Consider the following 18,629-nt stretch of genomic DNA (forward strand, 5'->3'; position numbering starts at 1 on the left):
GAAGAAGGGGATACCCAAGTTTCCCAGCTGAAGCCTGAGAGGAAGGCATGGGATGTATCTCAGTGGGGGTCCCTGCCACATCTTGCCCCATGACCAGCATGGAGGGGTCATCCCCCTAAGAAGTAGAAAAGGGAAAGCCTGAGAATTCTAGAGGCACGAGGGCTAAAGGGAAAATCAATCCTTGCAGCAGGTGGTCAGAATATTATTCTGTGGTCTCAGGAATTACCCTGGAGTTTCGAATGCTGACCCCACAGGAGGCCTCAGCCAACACGCCTGGCACAGAACAGAATGTAAGATGCTTTCTGAACCCCACTTGGGGTGCACAGGGGTCTAGACTTGCCCTCTAGCACTGGTGGGGAAGATTGTAGCTGGCTGAGCCAGGCCTAGGTGGCATCAAAGGACTCCAGGTCTGGGCTGGTTCCAGCCAGACCCTTGTGGGCCTCCCTGGCTTAGCCACACCTTGTCCCTGCCAAACAGTTCCATGAAATGTCCTTGTCCCAAAATAGTCCTACTTTCTTGAGCCAAGGCTCAGGCAGTTATTTGCCAATTATTTGCCAATCAGACTCAGTACTGGTACTGCAGGGATCAACGCCGCCTCCCATCATAGCTGTGCAATCCCTTTCTTACCACCAACTGGGAGATCTGGGAATCTATTTCCACCAAACACCATGCCTCTGAGTAAGGGGGCCTTCAGAATGTAGGGCTTTGCCCTCTGGCTTCATGCATTAAAAATTCTGAGGTAAGGATTTTAGACCTGGTTCTAAGTAACTGTATTCTTCTTTTATCACTGACTAGATGCCACTGGGGACATATTTTAATACTGAATTAGATAATTTATGTGTGTTACCTGATATAATCCTCAGATTCAATACTTCAAGGTCGGTATCTCCAACTTTCTTTTTGGATGAGGAAACTAGGGCTTAATAAGTTTAAATGACAGGCTCAAGGTCACAGCTTAGAAGTGGCAGAGCCAGCAGTCAAGGCCAGGTCAACTGGATAGCCAATCCCACCCTACCCATGTTGGGTCAGGAATGCTTACATCATTCACTATTTCAACTGTGCAGAGGGTCTACTCATATTGAATGATAAGGTGACCATGGAGGCGCTTGAAGACCAAGGACCTTGAACCATAGATTTGACTCCCATAGACTTAGTGATTACCAGGCATTTCAGGGCTGCTGCATGCTACCCATCCATCCACGTGTCCATCCGTGCATCTGTGTATTCATGAAACCAATTATCTATCCATCCATCCATCCATCCACATATCTGTATGTCTGTGCAACTGTAAATCCATGCACCCAGCTGTCCGTGCATCCATCCATCCATCCATCCATCCATCCATCCATCCATCCATGCATCGATCCATCTCTCCAGTCAGCCAGCCAGCCAACATGGTTTTCGTTCATTCCCAAAACATCGCCATCAGTCAGAAGTCATCCTTTCCACCCTCCATCATCTGGATCCACATTCCTTGTGTGTTACCTTGGGCAGCCAGCCCAATGCAAAGTTAGCCCACCCGCTTGGCTGTGAAGAAGCCATTGTAAAGGGAATCCTGGGCACCTGCTACAGCTCAGTGCAGAGTTAATGCCTTCCCAGAGCACCCAACCTCCCTTCTCACCCATATGTCTGCCAACCCCAGGCAGTTCCTCTGAGCTTCACTGACCTGCTCAGAAAGGGATGTGACCACAGTATCCTTGAGGCAAGGAAGATCTAGAAAGGTCAGCCCACTCCCCTATTCAGGGGGCCTGCAGAGCCCCCCGGGGCCGTCAGTGGAGCATGACCTACCGGTCAGCATCCTCCCTTTATTTTCTGAGGTTGAGCAGGGGCGAGGAAGATGCCAGTACCTCTTCCAGGGTGGAGGGGAAGGAGACCTCCTGCAAGTGGAACTGGGGCACACACTGCAGGGTGACGGTGAGGATCACTCCCAGGCAGCCCAGGTGCACCCGCGCCGCCTGGAACACCTCTGCGTTGCTGGACTCGGAGCACTTCAGAATGGTCCCATCGGCCGTCAGCAGGGTCAGTGCCACCACCTAGCCGTGGAGAGCAGTGCTTCAGAACCCCGGTGGCATTTCCCTTAGACCCCAGCTGAGGCCTTCCCTGCCCTGTATGTCCTGGGAAGCCAGGAGGGGAGGTGTCTATCCCCGGAAGATCAATGCCACCTGGCCACAGGGCAATGGGGAACCGGAGAATCTGTCCAGCAGCATCAGCCCCCACACTCTTACCCCCAGTGCCCATTTCCAGAGGAATCCTCTTTTCTCACCGGTTTAAGTACTTCTCCACACCCTGCTACCTGCTAATTCAGATGGAAATTGCTTTTGACATGTGTAGTTGGCGGCTGGGGGCTCCGGGTGAGAGAACGGACAAAGCCAAACTAATTCTCATTAACAGCGACCAATTCCAGAGGGAGGAAATTGGCAGAAATGGGGCACAATGGCCATCTGTAGGAGTGAGGGCATCAGAATCATTTTTGTAGAAACCAGATTTTGTTCATGATCCAGAGCTGTGAGTAAGAACTGGCCAGTGAAACCCCTCGGCAGGGTCCAGCCACAGATAAAGGTAGGCACTTCTCTACTAGCTGTGTGACCTTGGGCATGTTACCCAACCTCTCTGTTTCCTCATCTGCAAAATGAGGACAATAACTGTCTCAGAGACAGTGTGTGCCATATCCAGCTGAGTATCTGCTGTACAGGGGACGTTGAAATGTCAATCCCCCTCCCCTCGATCCCGGCCCTTGGCATAATATAAAACAGCAGGCCTCTCCCGCTCCTTTCCAGCTGAGCTCCCTAAGAAAAGGGGATAGAAAATCTGTGCATTTCGATTTGTGGTTACCCAGAATTATTTCATACTCTGCTGAACATTCCCCCCGAGCTTGGAGAGAGTCGTGGAATGTCCACAGAGGGCTCCATGTGCCAGAGGATCAGGTCCCACAAAGACCAGCATGCTTTGCTGTGGCAGCTCTTGCCTGTGGGAGGGGCCGAGCGCAATGAACACAGGTGCCCTTGGTTGGTTTCCCCTTTCCTGGCTCAGGCCAGGACACCCTTTACCTGCCTGGGGATTCTGTGGGGCTTTGTGGTAGAAAGAGGGAAGGGAGAAGGACAAGAGCAGCCAGAGTCTGTGCACAATGGTGATGAGAAAGCAAAGTTTTAAGGCCAAGTGTGAACTAGGTTTCCCATATGGTATACAAGAAAATAAATATTTTTTTTTCCCATGTGGTATACAAGAAAACAAATATGTATTTTTTTTTTTTTTTAAAAAGAATCTCTTGGAAATTGCTTTTGGGCTGTTTTCCTTTGATCTCAGAGCCACTCTGAGACCAGAGCACATAGGATCCAGTCCCCAGAAGTCACATGCAGGCAATGCTTGCTGGGGCATCTGCTTACCTCAGGAGAGAGCCACACACCTGGGTAGTTGACTAGGGGTCACTTAAGTGACCCCTGTGGTCCAATCCCCAGCCATCCTGAAATTGTTTTACAGCACAGAGTGGGAGCTTCAGAAAGGCCCCTGTCTTACAAGCAAAACCCATCACAAATGCTTATTGAGCACTAACTGTGTGCGCTCTTTTAAGTACCCCGGATGCATTGCAGTTGTGACCACCCCCATTTTCCAGGTGAGCAAACCAAGGAGGCCAGAGGTAGAGACAGGGATCTCTCCCAGCCCCGACAGTGAGCAGCCGGCCTCCCCAGGCACACAGCTGGGCCTGTCAGGAAGTCCCTCTAACACGCAGCTCCCAACACAGAAATCACACATTGTCCTTGGCTCAGCCACATAGGTAACATAAGCTACCTCCTTCTCTCTGAATTACAGAAGAAAACACGGAGGTCTGGAGAATTTAAAGAAGTTGCCTACAGGCGCATGCCTACTGTATATGGGAGGCAGCTTTTGAACCCAGATCCAAGTCCCGAGTCTGGTGGGTAACCAGTTCCCCAGACCGGTCTCTCCTGAAGTTTAAGAAATGCTTTTCAATGGTGATCAGGGGCAGATCTGGGCCCACACTCGCTGGACTCCACTCCAGGTGGCCCCCGCTCTGGTCCTGGCCCCTCCCCTCCCTTGCTAACCTCGGGAGACCTCTTGCTCTGTTTGGCTCAGAGGGGATGGAAGCTCTCGCCCTACTTGCCCTTTTCCACAGGGTGGCCTGGACATTCCTGAGAGGTAGGGGTGTCTCATCACTGGTGTCTGTTGCAGACAAATGAAGCTTAAAGGAGAGAGAGTGGGTGGAAGGCACCTGCTAGAGGGAGGAAGCTGGGCTGGCTGAGACCCAGGTGGAGCTGAGCTGACACTGCCCACAAAGCTCCTGATTTCCTGGGGCTGCCTGGAAGAGGTGTTCATCCCACCCCCCACCCCATGGCCATCAGTGGCCGTCAGCAGAGCAGCCAAGTGGGGGGACTCACCTGGGTGGCCAGGATGCCGTGTTTGATCCCAGTGTTGTGCGTTCCAGACCCAATGACGCCCCCTGCGGTCACATCTGACACAGCTCCCAGGCTGAGCTCAGCAGGAGGGAGTGAAAGGAACACAAGGGACTGGCGGTTAGGCTTCCCTGGGACCATACCCTCTCTCTCCCCTGGGCTGCAGGATGAGGCCCCTCAGAGCAGAATAATAAATTCATCTCTTGTCTAGGCTCTGGCCCCAAAATGTACCGTGACCTAGTTTGTCTGACGTGGCGGCCCTTCCCTTCTCTGAGCCTCTGCCTCCTTGTCTCAGGGGCCTGTCAGTTAAGCTGGTGGGGGCATGGTCCAGCTCTGAGGTGGCCTGGCTGCCCAGCTCTGGGGTTTCTGCAGGGTGGACCATCCCTTTCCACGGGCCGCATCTGCCAACAGTATCTTCCCCACCAAGCGAAGGCCCAAACGCTCCTGCGAACACCTCTAGCCCCAGCCTGTCAAGGCCCGCAGAGTCCCTGAGGGAGTGACCTGGTTCGAACGGCTCACACAGGTGACCCAGGAAGGTATGAGGAGGCAGGAGCTTCCCTGAACCCACAGGAGAGGAGGAGGAAGAGGAGCTGGTCACCTCTCAGGGTCCCCAGGATGAGCCCAGGTCTCTCAGCCCAGAGTCCTGGGCCCTGGAAGGAACACTAACAGCACTGCGTGTGAACCCGGGGACCAGAGTCCCGAGGGGGAGCAGGAGCCCTCTAGAGGCAGGCTCTGGGGGCAGGAATTAGAAAGATGTGCCCAGAACTCAGGGTCAAGGGAAAAGCTTGCTCAAAAATGCTACTTCTTAGAAGCGTCCTCTGACACATCCCAGCCATAGCTTAAAGGAGAAGGAAACCGATATTTATTTTACTAAAGGCTCCGGGGTGTCGCAGGGGTGGGAGCAGTGTGTGCTACCCAGCATCATCACGACAGAGCAGCCCACGGGAGAAACAGGCTCAGTGGCTGAAGCCGTGTACCCACCACCTCACGCACCCAGGCTCCCCGCACACACTGAGGGTCTCTGAGGCAGGTGGGCCCTGACTCCCAGAGGCACTGCAGGACACCTGCGGTGAAGGCAGTGCTTAGGAAGATCAGCCTCAGACCTTCCTCTAGAGGCGATGAGACCTGGGGGACCGTCCTGGCAGAACAGGGAGAGGACGAAGAAACCCATGCCTCTCCAACCTCCCCTCACTCACCCCCATTATCACGTTTGTCTCTAGCCTTGTCTCTCTGTCCACATGAGTTGGTTTACTTCTGAAAATACCAGAATGGATTTTCTTTTTTATTTTTTTTATTTATTTTTATTTTTTTAAAGAATTTATTTATTTATTTGACAGACAGAGATCACAAGTAGGCAGAGAGGCAGGCAGAGAGAGAGAGGAGGAAGCAGGCTCCCTGCTGAGCAGAGAGCCCGATGCGGGACTCGATCCCAGGACTCTGGGATCATGACCTGAGCCGAAGGCAGTGGCTCAACCCACTGAGCCACCCAGGCGCCCGGATTTTCTTTTTTAAAAGAAAGATTCTATTTACTTATCTGAGAGAGAGAGAGAGACGGAGTAGGAACAGGGGGGAGTGGGGGAGGGTCAGAGGCTGAGAGAGAAGCAGACTCCACACTGAGCAGAGAGCTTGATGTGGGAGTAAATCCCAGGACCCTGAGATTGTGACCTGAGCCAAAGGTAGACTCTTAACGGACTGAGCCACCTAGGCATCTGGAAAATACCAGAATGTTAAAAGAGGATCATGGAATCCTGCTCTCAGGAAATCCTCCAACGTGAGGAAAGGCATAGCACAAAGACGTTCATCACAGCCTTACGTCGAATTGTGACCACCTGAGAAGGACCTCAGTGCCCACAAAGGGGTGGTTCATGGAATTCAATGTGTCTCCTCTTCTCCACGTAGCCTACCAGACTAAAAAACAATATGGAAATGGGCCTGTGACCACTGTGTTCAAAGAAGTAAACTGGATTACAGTGAGGCCCTGAGGAAGAGGGGTCAAGGGAGGAAGGGTCAGACTAGCCTCCGAGAAACTGGAGAGAACACGGCCAGAGGAAAGACCACCTCAGAACCTGAGGAGCGAGGCACCAGCGGAGCCAGAAGGTCAGTGAGCACAGATTTTACTGAGCCGTTACATGGGCCATCGTTAACTCATCCAGATCTCTGAGCGCCCTGTTTTCAGACCCATTTTCTACACCTGAGGCCCAGACGGGTCAAGGAGCTTGACTAACAGGGAACAGCAACATTTGTACCCAGGCCCTCTGCTTCTGAAGCTGGGGTCTATATCAAGCTGCTGCCCTGCCTCCTCCAGTCCACCACATGGGGGAGTATTCCAGAATTTTCCAGATATGTGACGTCGGGAAGCCACTTAGCCTCAGACCCCGGCTTCTTCCTCTGGAACTAGGCTTCTATTCCTCACCTGTCAAGCACCCAGCGCAGGGCACCCACCCTCTCTGACTCAGCTCTGTTCTTCTCTTCAGCCCCCCAGCCAGATACTCCTGGAGTCCCCACAAGCATCCTTAGAGCTGTCTACCCAGCTCCTATGCGATATACAGGGTAAGACTCCTGACTCCCTCTGAGTTACAGAAGGGCCCCAGGCAAGCATCCACTTGAGGAGGATTGGGTCCCCAGAGGGGAAGAGAGACAAACCATGAACAAGCCTCAGAGTCCAGAAGTTAATGCCCATCATGACTAAAACATGTCTCCTCCTGTCATCACTGGTCACAGATTCTGTCCCACTATCTGCTCAGGGCGCCTGTGTGCCCCCCTCCTCATCCAGGACTTTTGCTTGTGCCCGAATCCCCTCTTTCCTCTTTTTTTCTGATTTATACCTGGTTACCCTTTAGGACTCAGTCCAGGGGCCCCTTCTGCAGGCCCCCTGATTCCTATCCCCTCATATGTTCCCCTGTCTGCCAAGGCTGAGAGCCCCACAGTGCCCCAGATACTTCTCTGACTTGAACCCACTGTCTTGCATTGAGCTTATCATTTGGGGTGTTGGTCTGTCCCTTGACAGGAGTTCCTAGGGTGTTACTCATCTTTGCCTCTTAAGGGCCTGAACAAGACCTACACATAGTAGACACCTCATAAATGTTTGAGTTGCCATGATGTTTGGAGAAGCAGGAACAGAATAGATGATTTCCAGAGTAAAAAGATGTAGCAGTGCCTCCAGGCCTGTGGTAAGAGAGCTCAGGCAAATGGACCACCCATGCTTAAAAACAAACAACAGGCTTCCGTGAGTGCAGTTTCCAGCTGCAAAGGGACTGCTACCCCACTATCCAAAACACCTGCCATCTTTATCCAATGGTTGAAATTCTACAGTTAGACATTCAATACTTTGGCTACATCTGACACCTGTTTCAGTGGAAATCCCCCAATATTAAATCCCGGTGATGACTGACACATTTGCTAGGGAGATGAGTACACCCATAGGTAAAGATGCCCCAAAGTCCTGTGGCTCTGGTAGCAGGTCCTTTGGTTCCTCTGCACTTAGTTGGCATACCCTTCTGTCTGGGTCCCTACAATTGTCTATTGTAAGTTTTAAGAAAAATTTAATCCACAGTTTTCCAGCCCCTTTACAAGACTCTTCCTTAATGCTCGGCTCGTCTCTGACCTGTTTCTTTGTATTCTCACAAGACAGTCCCTGAACTCATGGGGGATGGGAGACAGGTACGCCACAAAGAAAAGAACAGGGGTCCAGAGAAAGGGGGTGTGCCCTGGGAAGTGTTTCTCTCTCTCCTGCCAGATCCTTGAGCATCCAGCTGAGACCCCAAGCAAGGGGTGGAGGGCAGCATTGGCCCATCAGGAATGGGAGAAGTGGCTCTTACTTGGACAAGGCCAGGCCATGCTTGCCCAGCTGTGGGTGCAGGTCAGCCAGGAGGATGCCAGCCTCCACAGTCACCTGCTTCTTCTCTATGTCCACCTGCAAGAGACCAACATAGGCTGGGGTCGGCTAGGCTCTCACCCAGCCCCCACCCGGAAGCCACTGCCCCACGAATAAGAACGTATCTGTCCCAGCCTGTGGTCAGTTCAAGCCTCCGCTGGCTGCAGGCAACCAAAGCGAGGATGGGGAGAGCTCTGGATTTGCTGGAGTTCTGGGAATACCGTCATCCCCCCTTATCTACAGGGGATGCTTTCCAAGACCCCCAGTGGATGCCTAAAAATGTAGATAACACTGACCTTTACATAGACCATGTTTTTCCCTACATACACACACTTATGATAAAGTTTAATTTGTAAATTATGCACGGTCAGAGAATAACAACCATAACTAAAAATTAAATAGGACAATTATAACAATATACTGTAATGAAGGTTACGGGACTGCAGTCTTTCTTAAGGTATCTTATACTGTGCACAGCCTTTCTCGTCCTGTAAGGATGTGAGATGGTAAAATGCCCATGTGATGGGAAGAAATGAGGTGAAGGACATAGGAACTCCGACATAGGATTAGGCTACTGTTGACCTTCTGATGATACGTCCTTCTGTCCTTCTATGCCCTTCCAATCATCTGCTTTCCAATGGCAGTTTACAGTGGGTTACTGAAACCACAGAGAGCAAAACTGTAGGTAAGTGGGGGCTGCTGTGTTCTGTGGAACCCCTTATTCTTGCAGGGGAAGGAAAGGAGGAGCAAGGAAGAGAAGGGGTTCGCTCAAGGTCACTGGCAGAACTGGGTTAGAGTTCAGGTCTCCTAATGGCCACTACTGTGCTTTCTCCCGATCTCACCACACCCCCCAGACCAGGACGGTGGGATTCCCATAAAGCCGTGCAGAGTCGCCAACTAGGGAGGGTCTAACCCTGCAAGGGGCTTGAGTTGCTAGATGGAGTCCAAATTCTCCACTTACTCTCAGCTGGGGAAGGTCTGAGGCAAAGACTGGGAACTGGAAGGGGACGGGAGGTTCCTGCCATGGGCGAGGAGGGCACTAGAAGATTCCTGGCAGCCCTGGGAGGTTAGAGCAGAGTCTCTTCTTTCACAGGGAGGCGCACCAAGTTCAGGGACTTGAAGTCACTCCCCCAAGGTCACGTGAGCCTGGGAGGGGGGTGGAACTGAGAGGAGAATTTACCTCTGTGTGACTCCAGAGCACAAGCTCATTGCACCAACCCTGAGCACAGAGCCGGGCAAAATCAATTGTTGGGGGCCAGTCCTCACTAATTAGCAATCAGAGTTAATTACTGCCATGACTGACATCTTGACCAGCGTGGAGACTTTCAGCCTGAACAAAGAAGGAAATAATAGGAATTCAGAACCTCTGCTGGCAGGGCTGGGTGGAGAGGAGGTTACTTGGCAAAAACTACAACTCGGGGCAGCGGGCCCTGGCAGGGGAGAATAGGAGCTCTCCTATTCTCAGGCACCTGTCTGGCCTCTTCGCCCTGGCAGGTGTCCAGGAGGCCTGGGTGGGGCACTCCCCAAGTGCTGGCTGAACTGCACAGATGGTATCTCAGCACAGTGCTGGTGTCCGACTCCTGAGTTTGTACCCAGCTCTGTTACTGATTGGCTGTGCAACCCTAGGCAAGTCGCTCACCCTCTCAGATCTTGTTTCCCCACATGTAAAACGAGCTAAGCATCCATCCTTCCGGATTTGTCACTGCGAGTTCATCTTGGTAGGGTCTGACTTGCAGTTACAGAAAAGCAGAGGGGGGCCTGGCGGAACGGGGTGAACATCCTCCCTGTGGCCACAAGGAGGCGCGCGCACACCTGACAAGAGGCCTGAGGCGGCCCACGGAGGGCTAGGAGGAGGGGTGATCACGGGCAGTTAGGAAGTGGGGTGTCACTTTGGATTCGGGGCAGGGACGGGATCAGGCCTGATGGCAGAAGCTGAGGCGTTTCCTGGGGCTGGGGTGCAGACTGAGGCTGCGGGCCAGCAGAGGTGGGGAGCCGAGGTCTCTGAGTACCTGGAGAACCCGGTTCATCTTGCCCATGTGGATCATGAAGCCATCAGTGCAGGCGATGTCTGACGGCGAGTGGCCACCGCCCACCACCTTCACCCGCTTGTTCTGCTGCCTGGCGAGGGCCAGCACCTGCCAAGAGGATGCCCGAGTCAGCCCCAGCTCCTGCCCTTCTCCCTCAGGCAGCTGAGACCTGGCGGGGCCGCAGCGGGGCCGGCCGCCCAGGCTTTGCACCCCTGGCCTCCAAGGCCCCTGCCTGGCTGAAGGCCGCTGTGCACTCCACTCAGGGAAAGGGAGCCAGAGTGCAGGACCAGGAAGTAGGCGGGATGGAAAACAGAGGAATCAGCCTAGGGTGGGGTCCGTGTGCGTTCTCCCCGCAGAGGCTGGGGGCTCTTCCGGGTGCACCTGATGGCATTCTTCCCCAGCACAAAACCTTTCAAGGGCACCTGAACGCCACAGGCGCCTCATCTTGGCCTACTTGGGCTCGGCGGCCTCCCGAGCTGGAATGAAGGCCCCTGGGGCGGACAGTGGCTTGATTTGACTTGGTACCTGCCTGTGTCCATACCATGTCCAGGCCCACTAGTCTCTGGTGATCACTGAATAAAGAAATATATCAATGCATGGTATCGCTCAAATGAATGCATTCCCTTTCACCCTCGGGTCCCAGCTCAAAACCCTCACATCTGGTCCATGGAACACTGGTTTGACAACGGGTACCACAGGGGTTCCATGAGCAAGTGAGACTGGGAAGTGCTATCTTCACTGGCTCCTTCCTCCACCTGGGATGCCTGCGACACGTTTAAGACTACAGGCTCTCCAACAAAGAAATCTGTTTAACATCATCTTCTGTAAGCCTCCTGACCATACAACCTAGTTTTAGGATCCTATTAGCCCTCCGGGGAGACATCAGCCCACAGTGGCCTCAGCCTGCTAGGAATTCACAATTGTGTAGGCTAGTACAGCTGAAGGAGGCCTTGGCCTATAGCCATCTCAGCATACGTCCAGCTTTTCCCTCAGCTCAGAAGGAAGACAGTTGCCTCGGCATTCAAGGCCCTCTGCTCCCACTTTCTCAGCTTTCCTCTTCTGCCCTCTGCCCACTCCTCCCCTCCAGGCACATCTGTCCCCACCCCTGACCGGTCCAGTGCCTCCCCAGGCCATGCTCCTCACTTTCCTTTGCTCACAGTGCCCTTCCCCAGCCCCCCTCTGGAGCTTTTATCCATTCTCCTGGGCCCAGCTCAATCACTTTTCCTGTGTGTAGCTTTTTCTGCAGGAGAAAGTAGGGGCTTTGAATCAGACAATCCCTGTGTGAATCCTGGATCTGATACCTTTTGATATAGGAAAATAACAAAGCCTCTATTAGCCTCAGTTTACCCATCTGTAAGACAGAATAATTGCAAGCAATTATAAATATGCTGTGAAGGAAACAAGCAAGGGGCAGAGACAGAGAACACTGGGGCCGTGCTGCAGAGAAGGTGGTATTGGAACCCACTGAGGAGCTGAAGGTTACCCTGAGACCTAAAGGATGAAAAGGAGTTAGTCATGTGAAGAGTGAAGGGACAAGCATTCTTGGCTGTGGGAACAGCAAATACCATGGCCCTGAGGTAGGAAAAGGTTTGGTTTGTTTTAGGAACAAAGGGTGGACCAAGGCCAGGTGATACATGGCCTTGGGAGTCAAGTTACAGTTTTAGTCCACAAACAATAGGGGGCCTCTCAAGGGCTTGAAGCAGGGGAGTAGCCCCATCAATTTACATGAACAAAAAACGTTTCTACTGATGTGGAAATTACATTCCAAGGAAGAAAGAATCTAAGCAGGGAGTCCAGGAACAAGGCCACCCAGGTCATGTCATGGTGGGTGAGGAAGGGACTGGGTGGACTGGGCATGGGGAGCAGCAGCGGTGCTGAAGAGAAGGGGATGGATTCCAGAAACTTCTGGAGCAAGACTTGCTGTTGCCAAATAAGGGAAAGAAAAGACGTGCCCCACTTCTCGGCTTCCAGTTTGAGCAAGGGGGTGCCTCACGCAGAGAAAGGCATAAAAGAGGTTGAAATAAAAAACAAAGGAGTCTCAGAACACTGGAAGTGTAGTCTGGGTCATGAAGTCTGGGATGACCTTGAGACACATAAGGAGAACACCCAGAGGAGAGGTCTGAGCTGGAAGTGCATGCAATGCTGGTAGCCAGTGGTGGCCCGGTCAGTTGTAACAGGGAGCCTGGACTGCCTGGCCAGTGGTTCCGGGTGGGAGGTTCGTGGGGCGGTGGCCCTAGCCAGGCACATCCCCAGTCCCTTCCTCCTCTCCGGGGCAGGGCCTGGTCTCCAGCCCTGAATGCGTGCTTACCTCTCTGACCTCCTCCACGGACGTGGGCTGATAGTACATCTCTGGGCAACAGCCATAGGTCCTAGCCCAGTTCTGGAACTTGACTCCTTTGTACCCATGGACCTGTGAGAGGAAAAGAGCTGGGTGGCCACAGACTCATGGCTGCAAGCTGCCCAGAAGCCCTGCCACGCTCCCGCCATCGTAGGGTGGGAGGCTGGGGTCCGGGTGCCAAGCCAGACTCCTCTGCCTGGGTCACCCCGCAGGGCCACTGGGAAGATGCCACATGCGTGGCATGTCTGAACCCAAGCAGCTCCGCGTGGGACTCCCTGTGATCTCCCTTGACCCCTGGCGGCCACAGGGCAGATCACGCAGGAAACGTCCATTCTCAGTGGAAGTGACGGGGTCAGGCGTGGAGCCAGGGAAAGCAGGTTTTGGCTCTCCTGTCCCCTCTCTGGCTGGGGCACCTCTCAGAGGGACCCAGCAGAAAGTGGACACCACTGAGCAGGGAGACTGGGGAAGGGGCAGCCCGAGCTCGCCTGGTGGCCCAAGAAGGACTTAGAGCTGCCGGTCACCTCTCCCACCAGACTTCTCCTGCCGGGAAGAGCCAAGTCTGGGAGACTCCACAGCAGCCTTCCTGGCATCTGCACCAAAGCAGGGAGCACTGAGGATAAGCCTCCTATTTGCTGCAAGCGGCCTGTGTACCCAGCACTGTATTGAGATCCTCTATACATCGTATCTTACTTAGACCTTCTAATAATGCACAAAATAGGTAACAGTACTCCCATTTTCAGGAGCCAAAATGGAAGTTCAGAGACGTTTAGTAACTTCCCCAAGCACACACAGCAGTCAAGTGAAGACACCAGAGTTCAACCCAGGTCTTCCCCTCGCACGCTTTCCCCAACACCCCAGTGCCACCCCTAGAGCCTCAAGTCCAATTCAAGAGGGTCCCTGTGGCCTAATTTTGTCCTCTCCTTCCTGGTTCCCTGGCCCAGCCTGAGCGCCGCCCTCCTGGGCTGACCATACCATGGCTCCAGGAGTGGGTCAGTGGCCTCAGGCTTCCTCAGGGAGCAGAACGCCCAGTAGTAGGGTGCAGAGGCGAGGTGGAACGAGGGTCTGGAGCAGACAGCACCAGCAACCTCAGTGCTCACCGTGGGCTCTGTATCTTCTACTGCATACCAAGGGGCTTGGGGCTTCTGGCAAAGGTGGGTAAACAGTGTTGCGACAGGCTCCACCCAGACAAACAGCAGCTCAGGCCTGCCCCCTGCCTGGGGGGGCCTTCCCAGCCGGGGAGGCGAAGAGCTGTGTTGAGAGGCCACTGTTCTGTTGCTGGAGGCTGCTTGAGCTCTGAACTCAGCTCTAGGCATTCTGGAACCAGAGGACCCTGCCGTTTCAAAACTGGGTCCCTAATTCCATAGGTCAGGGGAGGCTGTGATGTGGGGGTCCGTGGGGGTCTTAAATAGGGGCTCCCTTGGTCTGTACTTTGAGGAAGGTCCATGTGGCGTCCTGGGATGGATGGGCTCTGCGTCTGTGTTACTTAGCTCATTTGTCAGGGTTAGGGCATGAATACAGTAAGCGGTCCATCGCTCTAGGGAGACCACAGGACAGGAAGCTGGTGGCTTAGTACAGGCTGGGGGAGGGGAGACAAGAGCCACTCAGCCCAGGCAGAGTCTTCTAGCAGGGGCCTTCCCTTCCCCAGGCTTTAGGGCAGACAGACCCGGGTTCCTCATCCGCGCTTTGCTGTTTGTCTCTGCGCATTTTGTTTTCCTCCTCAAGAAAGTTGGGGCACTTTGGCCTAATTCTCTAGGTTCATATAAAGTTTAGAGCAGACGGATAAGGAGCATCGGGATGCCATGTGAGCTTGAAAGGGTCACAAGCTCTTGCACCTGCCCCAGTAGTGAGCTTGTTGGTGGCAGGGACACTACTGTCTTCTTGCCAACCCTTAGCTGGTGTCTGGCACAGATCCAGCGCCCAAAGCCCATTTGTGCAATGAACAAATAGACTGGCCATGGAGCGTCTTGGCTGATCAGATATCTCCAAACCAAGGGCTGGGGTCTAGCGGGAAGCCGGAGCAACAGCTCTGGGGTTGGGGAGGGAGAAAGGCTGGGCTGAAGGAGTGGAACCGGGGTCAAAGATGCTGGAGAAAAGTCCTGGAGAGGGGGAGTGTCGGAGTCACACCAGCACCTCCCAAACCAGGATTCCCATCAGGAGACCCCAGCCCTGCCGACTGCTCGATGGCAGACTCCTGGCCTCCAGGACTGTGAGAGCATCAGTCTCTGCTGCTGAAGTCACTCAGTCTTCACGAGACAGAAGAGCAAGGGCCGGCTCCTGGCTCCCACGTGTGAGCCTGGTTCACTTGGGTGGTTCCCGAGGGAAGAGGTAGGGCCTGCACCCTGCACGGCTGTGGCTCCGTTGTCTGAGAGAAGCCAACTTGGGCCTGGAGGGTTTCCCACAGAACCTCAGACTGCCTGCCTGGGAGCGTCAGGGCTTGGTGAGGGGAACCGTGGTTGGAGGCCTTGGCACTGAGGGGTGGAGAAAGCTCCTGGTTGGCTTGGCTACTGTCCCAAAGCCCCGGAAGGAGGCCTGAGAATCTCGGCCCACAGATGGGGTGAGTATCAAGCCTTGGGGGACAGAGAGGCCCATGGCAGGGAAGAAAGGGAGCACTGAGAGTCAGCCAGGTATCACCCTAAATAACTAACTTGCTTTCCACTCACCCTTCAGCTATGTCTCCACAACTTCAGGCTGAGTGTGTCCTGTTCCCACCACAAATGCCCCCATTCAATCCCAGTCAGACTCATGCTTTCTCCTTTTGGTGAATGCATTCTGCTCTGAGACATTCTGGAACCCAGGTGCTATGGAGTGCAGGATGGGCCTGGAGTGTGCCTCGAACTGCCGGAGGGGCTCCCTTACCCCCCCCCCACCCCTCGCTGAGATTTCCCAGAGCCTGGAGTCATGCACAGTTTTCTTTCTTCATCTCTTGCTAACTGCCCTTGGAGGGAAGGCTTTTCTCCCTACTCCACAAGCCAGTCACATCAATCTTAGAAATTGCCTTTACTGAGATACATAAAATGGCATAGGAATGGAATATAAAAATCAGCAAAAACAGTGTATCAATTAATTCAATCTGCATTGCCACCAATCTGTGGTTGAGGGTGATGGTTTATTGCTTATTTCCTCTTGCCTGAGGGGCTCAGCTAGTTCAATAATAGCTGAGTCTTAATTTTTTCAAAACATTGGTGGGCAAGGGAAATTAATGTGATGTTTCAATGGTCACTGAAGCATGTTTTTTGACCTTTTCTCCCCTCATACTTGTTCATCAATCAGAATGATTTCCTTAATACACAGTTGGTACGTGGTAACTGACCGCTTCTCTGAAATAGTGTGACCATTTGGAAGCGTGTTTAATGATTTCTGACCTGCAGATATTACTTCTTTGTACTACTCATTCTCTTTAAAATGTGATGTGGGGCATAAAGTTCACTCAATACATAAGACAAAGAGGGACAGCACGGTCTAAAATGTCCCCTGCTTCTGAGTCCTTTTTCCACCCGAATCCAGGAAAATTAATGGAGAGAAAGACCAAATAATCCATCTTCCTCAATCTATTCAAAGGGTAAAAAAGATTACTGCTTGGGGGCTTTCTCTGGAATTTTCTTACTCTGAGTTGCACAAAACAAGAATTGTTTCTGTCTTTGAAATTCTGACATAAGCCAAGTTGTCACACCTACTCTCCAATGCTGATACATCTCATTCCATTCTGAGGGGTTTGGCACACACATGGAAAATAATGAAGTGCATAAGAAACACAAGTTAGGGGACGCCTGGGTGGCTCAGTTGGTTAAGCAGCTGCCTTCGGCTCAGGTCATGATCCCAGCGTCCTGGGATCGAGTCCCGCATCGGGCTCCTTGCTCGGCAGGGAGCCTGCTTCTCCCTCTGCCTCTGCCTGCCATTCTGTCTGCCTGTGCTTGCTCTCTCACCCTCTCTCTCTGATAAATAAATAAAATCGTGTAAAAAAAAAAGACCACAAGTTAGGTCTTAACCAAGACCTTTTAGATGTGGGAGTTATTTGTAAATTGTATTATAAGGGATTAATATTCATAATATATAAAGAACTCCTACAACTCAACATGAAAACAGACATGAATTAAAATGGGCAAAGGACTTGACTAGACATTTCTCCAAAGGAGACATACAACTGGCCAACAAACACAGAAAAAGACGCTCAACATCACTAAGTATGAGGGAAACGCAAATCAAAACTATAGTGAGACACCATTTCACCATGAAGAGGGCTATGATCAAAAACTCAGAAAATGGTAAGTGCTGGTGATGATGTAAAGAAAATGAAACTCTTTGCATCGTTGATGGGAACGAAAAATGGTGCAGGTGCAGCCACTCTGGAAAAACAGTATGGTAGATTCTCAAAAAATTAAACATAGAATTACCTTATGACCCAGCAATTCCACCGCTGGGTATATAACTCAGAAGAACTGAAAGCAGGATTCAAAGAGGTATGTGTACACCATGTTTATAGCAGCCTTATTCATAATAGCCAAAATGTAGGAGCCACTCAAGTGTCAACCAACAGATGAATGGATAACAAAATGTAGCCTGGCCAGACAATGGAATATTATTCAGCCTTCAAAAGGGAGGAATATCTAACAGAGGCTACAACATAAATGAGCCTTGAGGATCTTAAACTAAGTGAAATATGCCATTCACAAAAAAGACAAATACTGTATGATTCCACTTATGTGAATTAGCTAGAATAGTCAAATTCATAGAGACTGAAAGTAGCATGGGTATTGCCGTGGGTTAGGGAGAAGGAGAACATGGAGTTAGTGTTCAATGGGTATGGTCTATGTCTGGGACAATGAAAATGTTCTGGAGGCAAATGGTGTGATGGTCGCAAAGTGAGTGTACTTTGTGCCACTGAACTTGGACAATTGGAAACAGTTAAAATGGTAAATTTCATGTTAGGTATATTTTACCACAGTGAAAAAAAAGAGCTCTTACAGGAGTACAGATATCACTGATATTCTTTGAAAGTAGGTACCAGCCTCAGAACCCTTGTACAAAGATGACAAAATGTATTGAAGTAAACTGATGAAGTGATTCTACTCATAAATACTAAAACTGTAAGCATCTATAGTTAACCATAAATACTTCAGCTGTGTTTTTACAAAGATGATTGCATTTCTAGTCTGCAGCAGAAACCCACTGATGTACTTTTCCAAGTTATCCAGTTAATGCTAAGATTTGTAGAGGACTAATTTCTGGAGGTCTTCTCCTTCTTCTTTTTTTTTTTTTTTTAAGATTTTATTTATTTATTTGACAGAGAGAGATCACAAGTAGGCAGAGAGGCAGGCAGAGAGCGAGAGAAAGGAGGAAGAAGACTCCCCACTCAGCAGAGAGCCCGATTCAGGGCTTGATCCCAGGACCCTGAGATCATGACCTGAGCTGAAGGCAGAGGCTTAACCCACTGAGCCACCCAGGCACCCCAGGTCTTCTCCTTCTTAATTTAGTTCTCATAACAGGTAAACTGGGAGTCTCAGTAAAAGTCTTCTTTTTTTTTTTTTTTAACATTTTTATTTTTAAGTAGGCTCCATGCCCAACGTGGGGCTTGAACTCACAACACTGAGATCAAGAGTCGCAGGATCTACCAACAGAGCCAGCCAGGCGCTCCAAGAGTCTTGTTCCATCAAGGCTTGGTATGATGGACACAGTCATGCGATTGGTCATGTGTCTCACGTGGTAGGACATCCAAATCAAGAATCTGAAATGAACCCATGAATCCGTGCATCCATGCTTCCATCTCTAATATATTCAGCAAACATCTAATGAGCCTCTACAAAATAGCTGGCATCTTCTGAGTTAGGATCCAGGATGACTCACCTAGATAGGCAGCTGCCAATCTCACGGGCTCTCCTGTCTCGAGGAGCAGACAGTTAACTGAGTGTGGTAGCTAATACTCAGGAGAAACTTCTACAGCTGCTAGGAAAATATTCTACCATTTGTGGCTAGATGGATTCCTCTGA

General features: G+C 51.6%; 1 protein-coding gene across 1 annotated transcript in view; it reads right to left on the bottom strand.

Moving 5' to 3' along the window:
• Positions 1-13,769, bottom strand: part of LOC132013596 (L-gulonolactone oxidase) — a 31,723-nt gene extending 17,954 nt beyond the window's left edge. Inside the window, exons 1-6 of the mRNA XM_059393590.1 lie at positions 13,618-13,769; positions 12,616-12,717; positions 10,290-10,415; positions 8,225-8,319; positions 4,392-4,482; positions 1,848-2,033 (exon numbers count right to left, since the gene is read on the bottom strand). Of these exons, the coding sequence (XP_059249573.1) occupies positions 1,848-2,033; positions 4,392-4,482; positions 8,225-8,319; positions 10,290-10,415; positions 12,616-12,717; positions 13,618-13,620 (603 nt within the window). The 5' untranslated portion in view covers positions 13,621-13,769. The remainder of the gene's footprint in view (positions 1-1,847; positions 2,034-4,391; positions 4,483-8,224; positions 8,320-10,289; positions 10,416-12,615; positions 12,718-13,617) is intronic.
• Between the last annotated feature and the right edge of the window lie 4,860 nt (positions 13,770-18,629).

This window comes from Mustela nigripes, chromosome 1, assembly GCF_022355385.1.
Source record: "Mustela nigripes isolate SB6536 chromosome 1, MUSNIG.SB6536, whole genome shotgun sequence".
NCBI lineage: Eukaryota > Metazoa > Chordata > Mammalia > Carnivora > Mustelidae > Mustela > Mustela nigripes.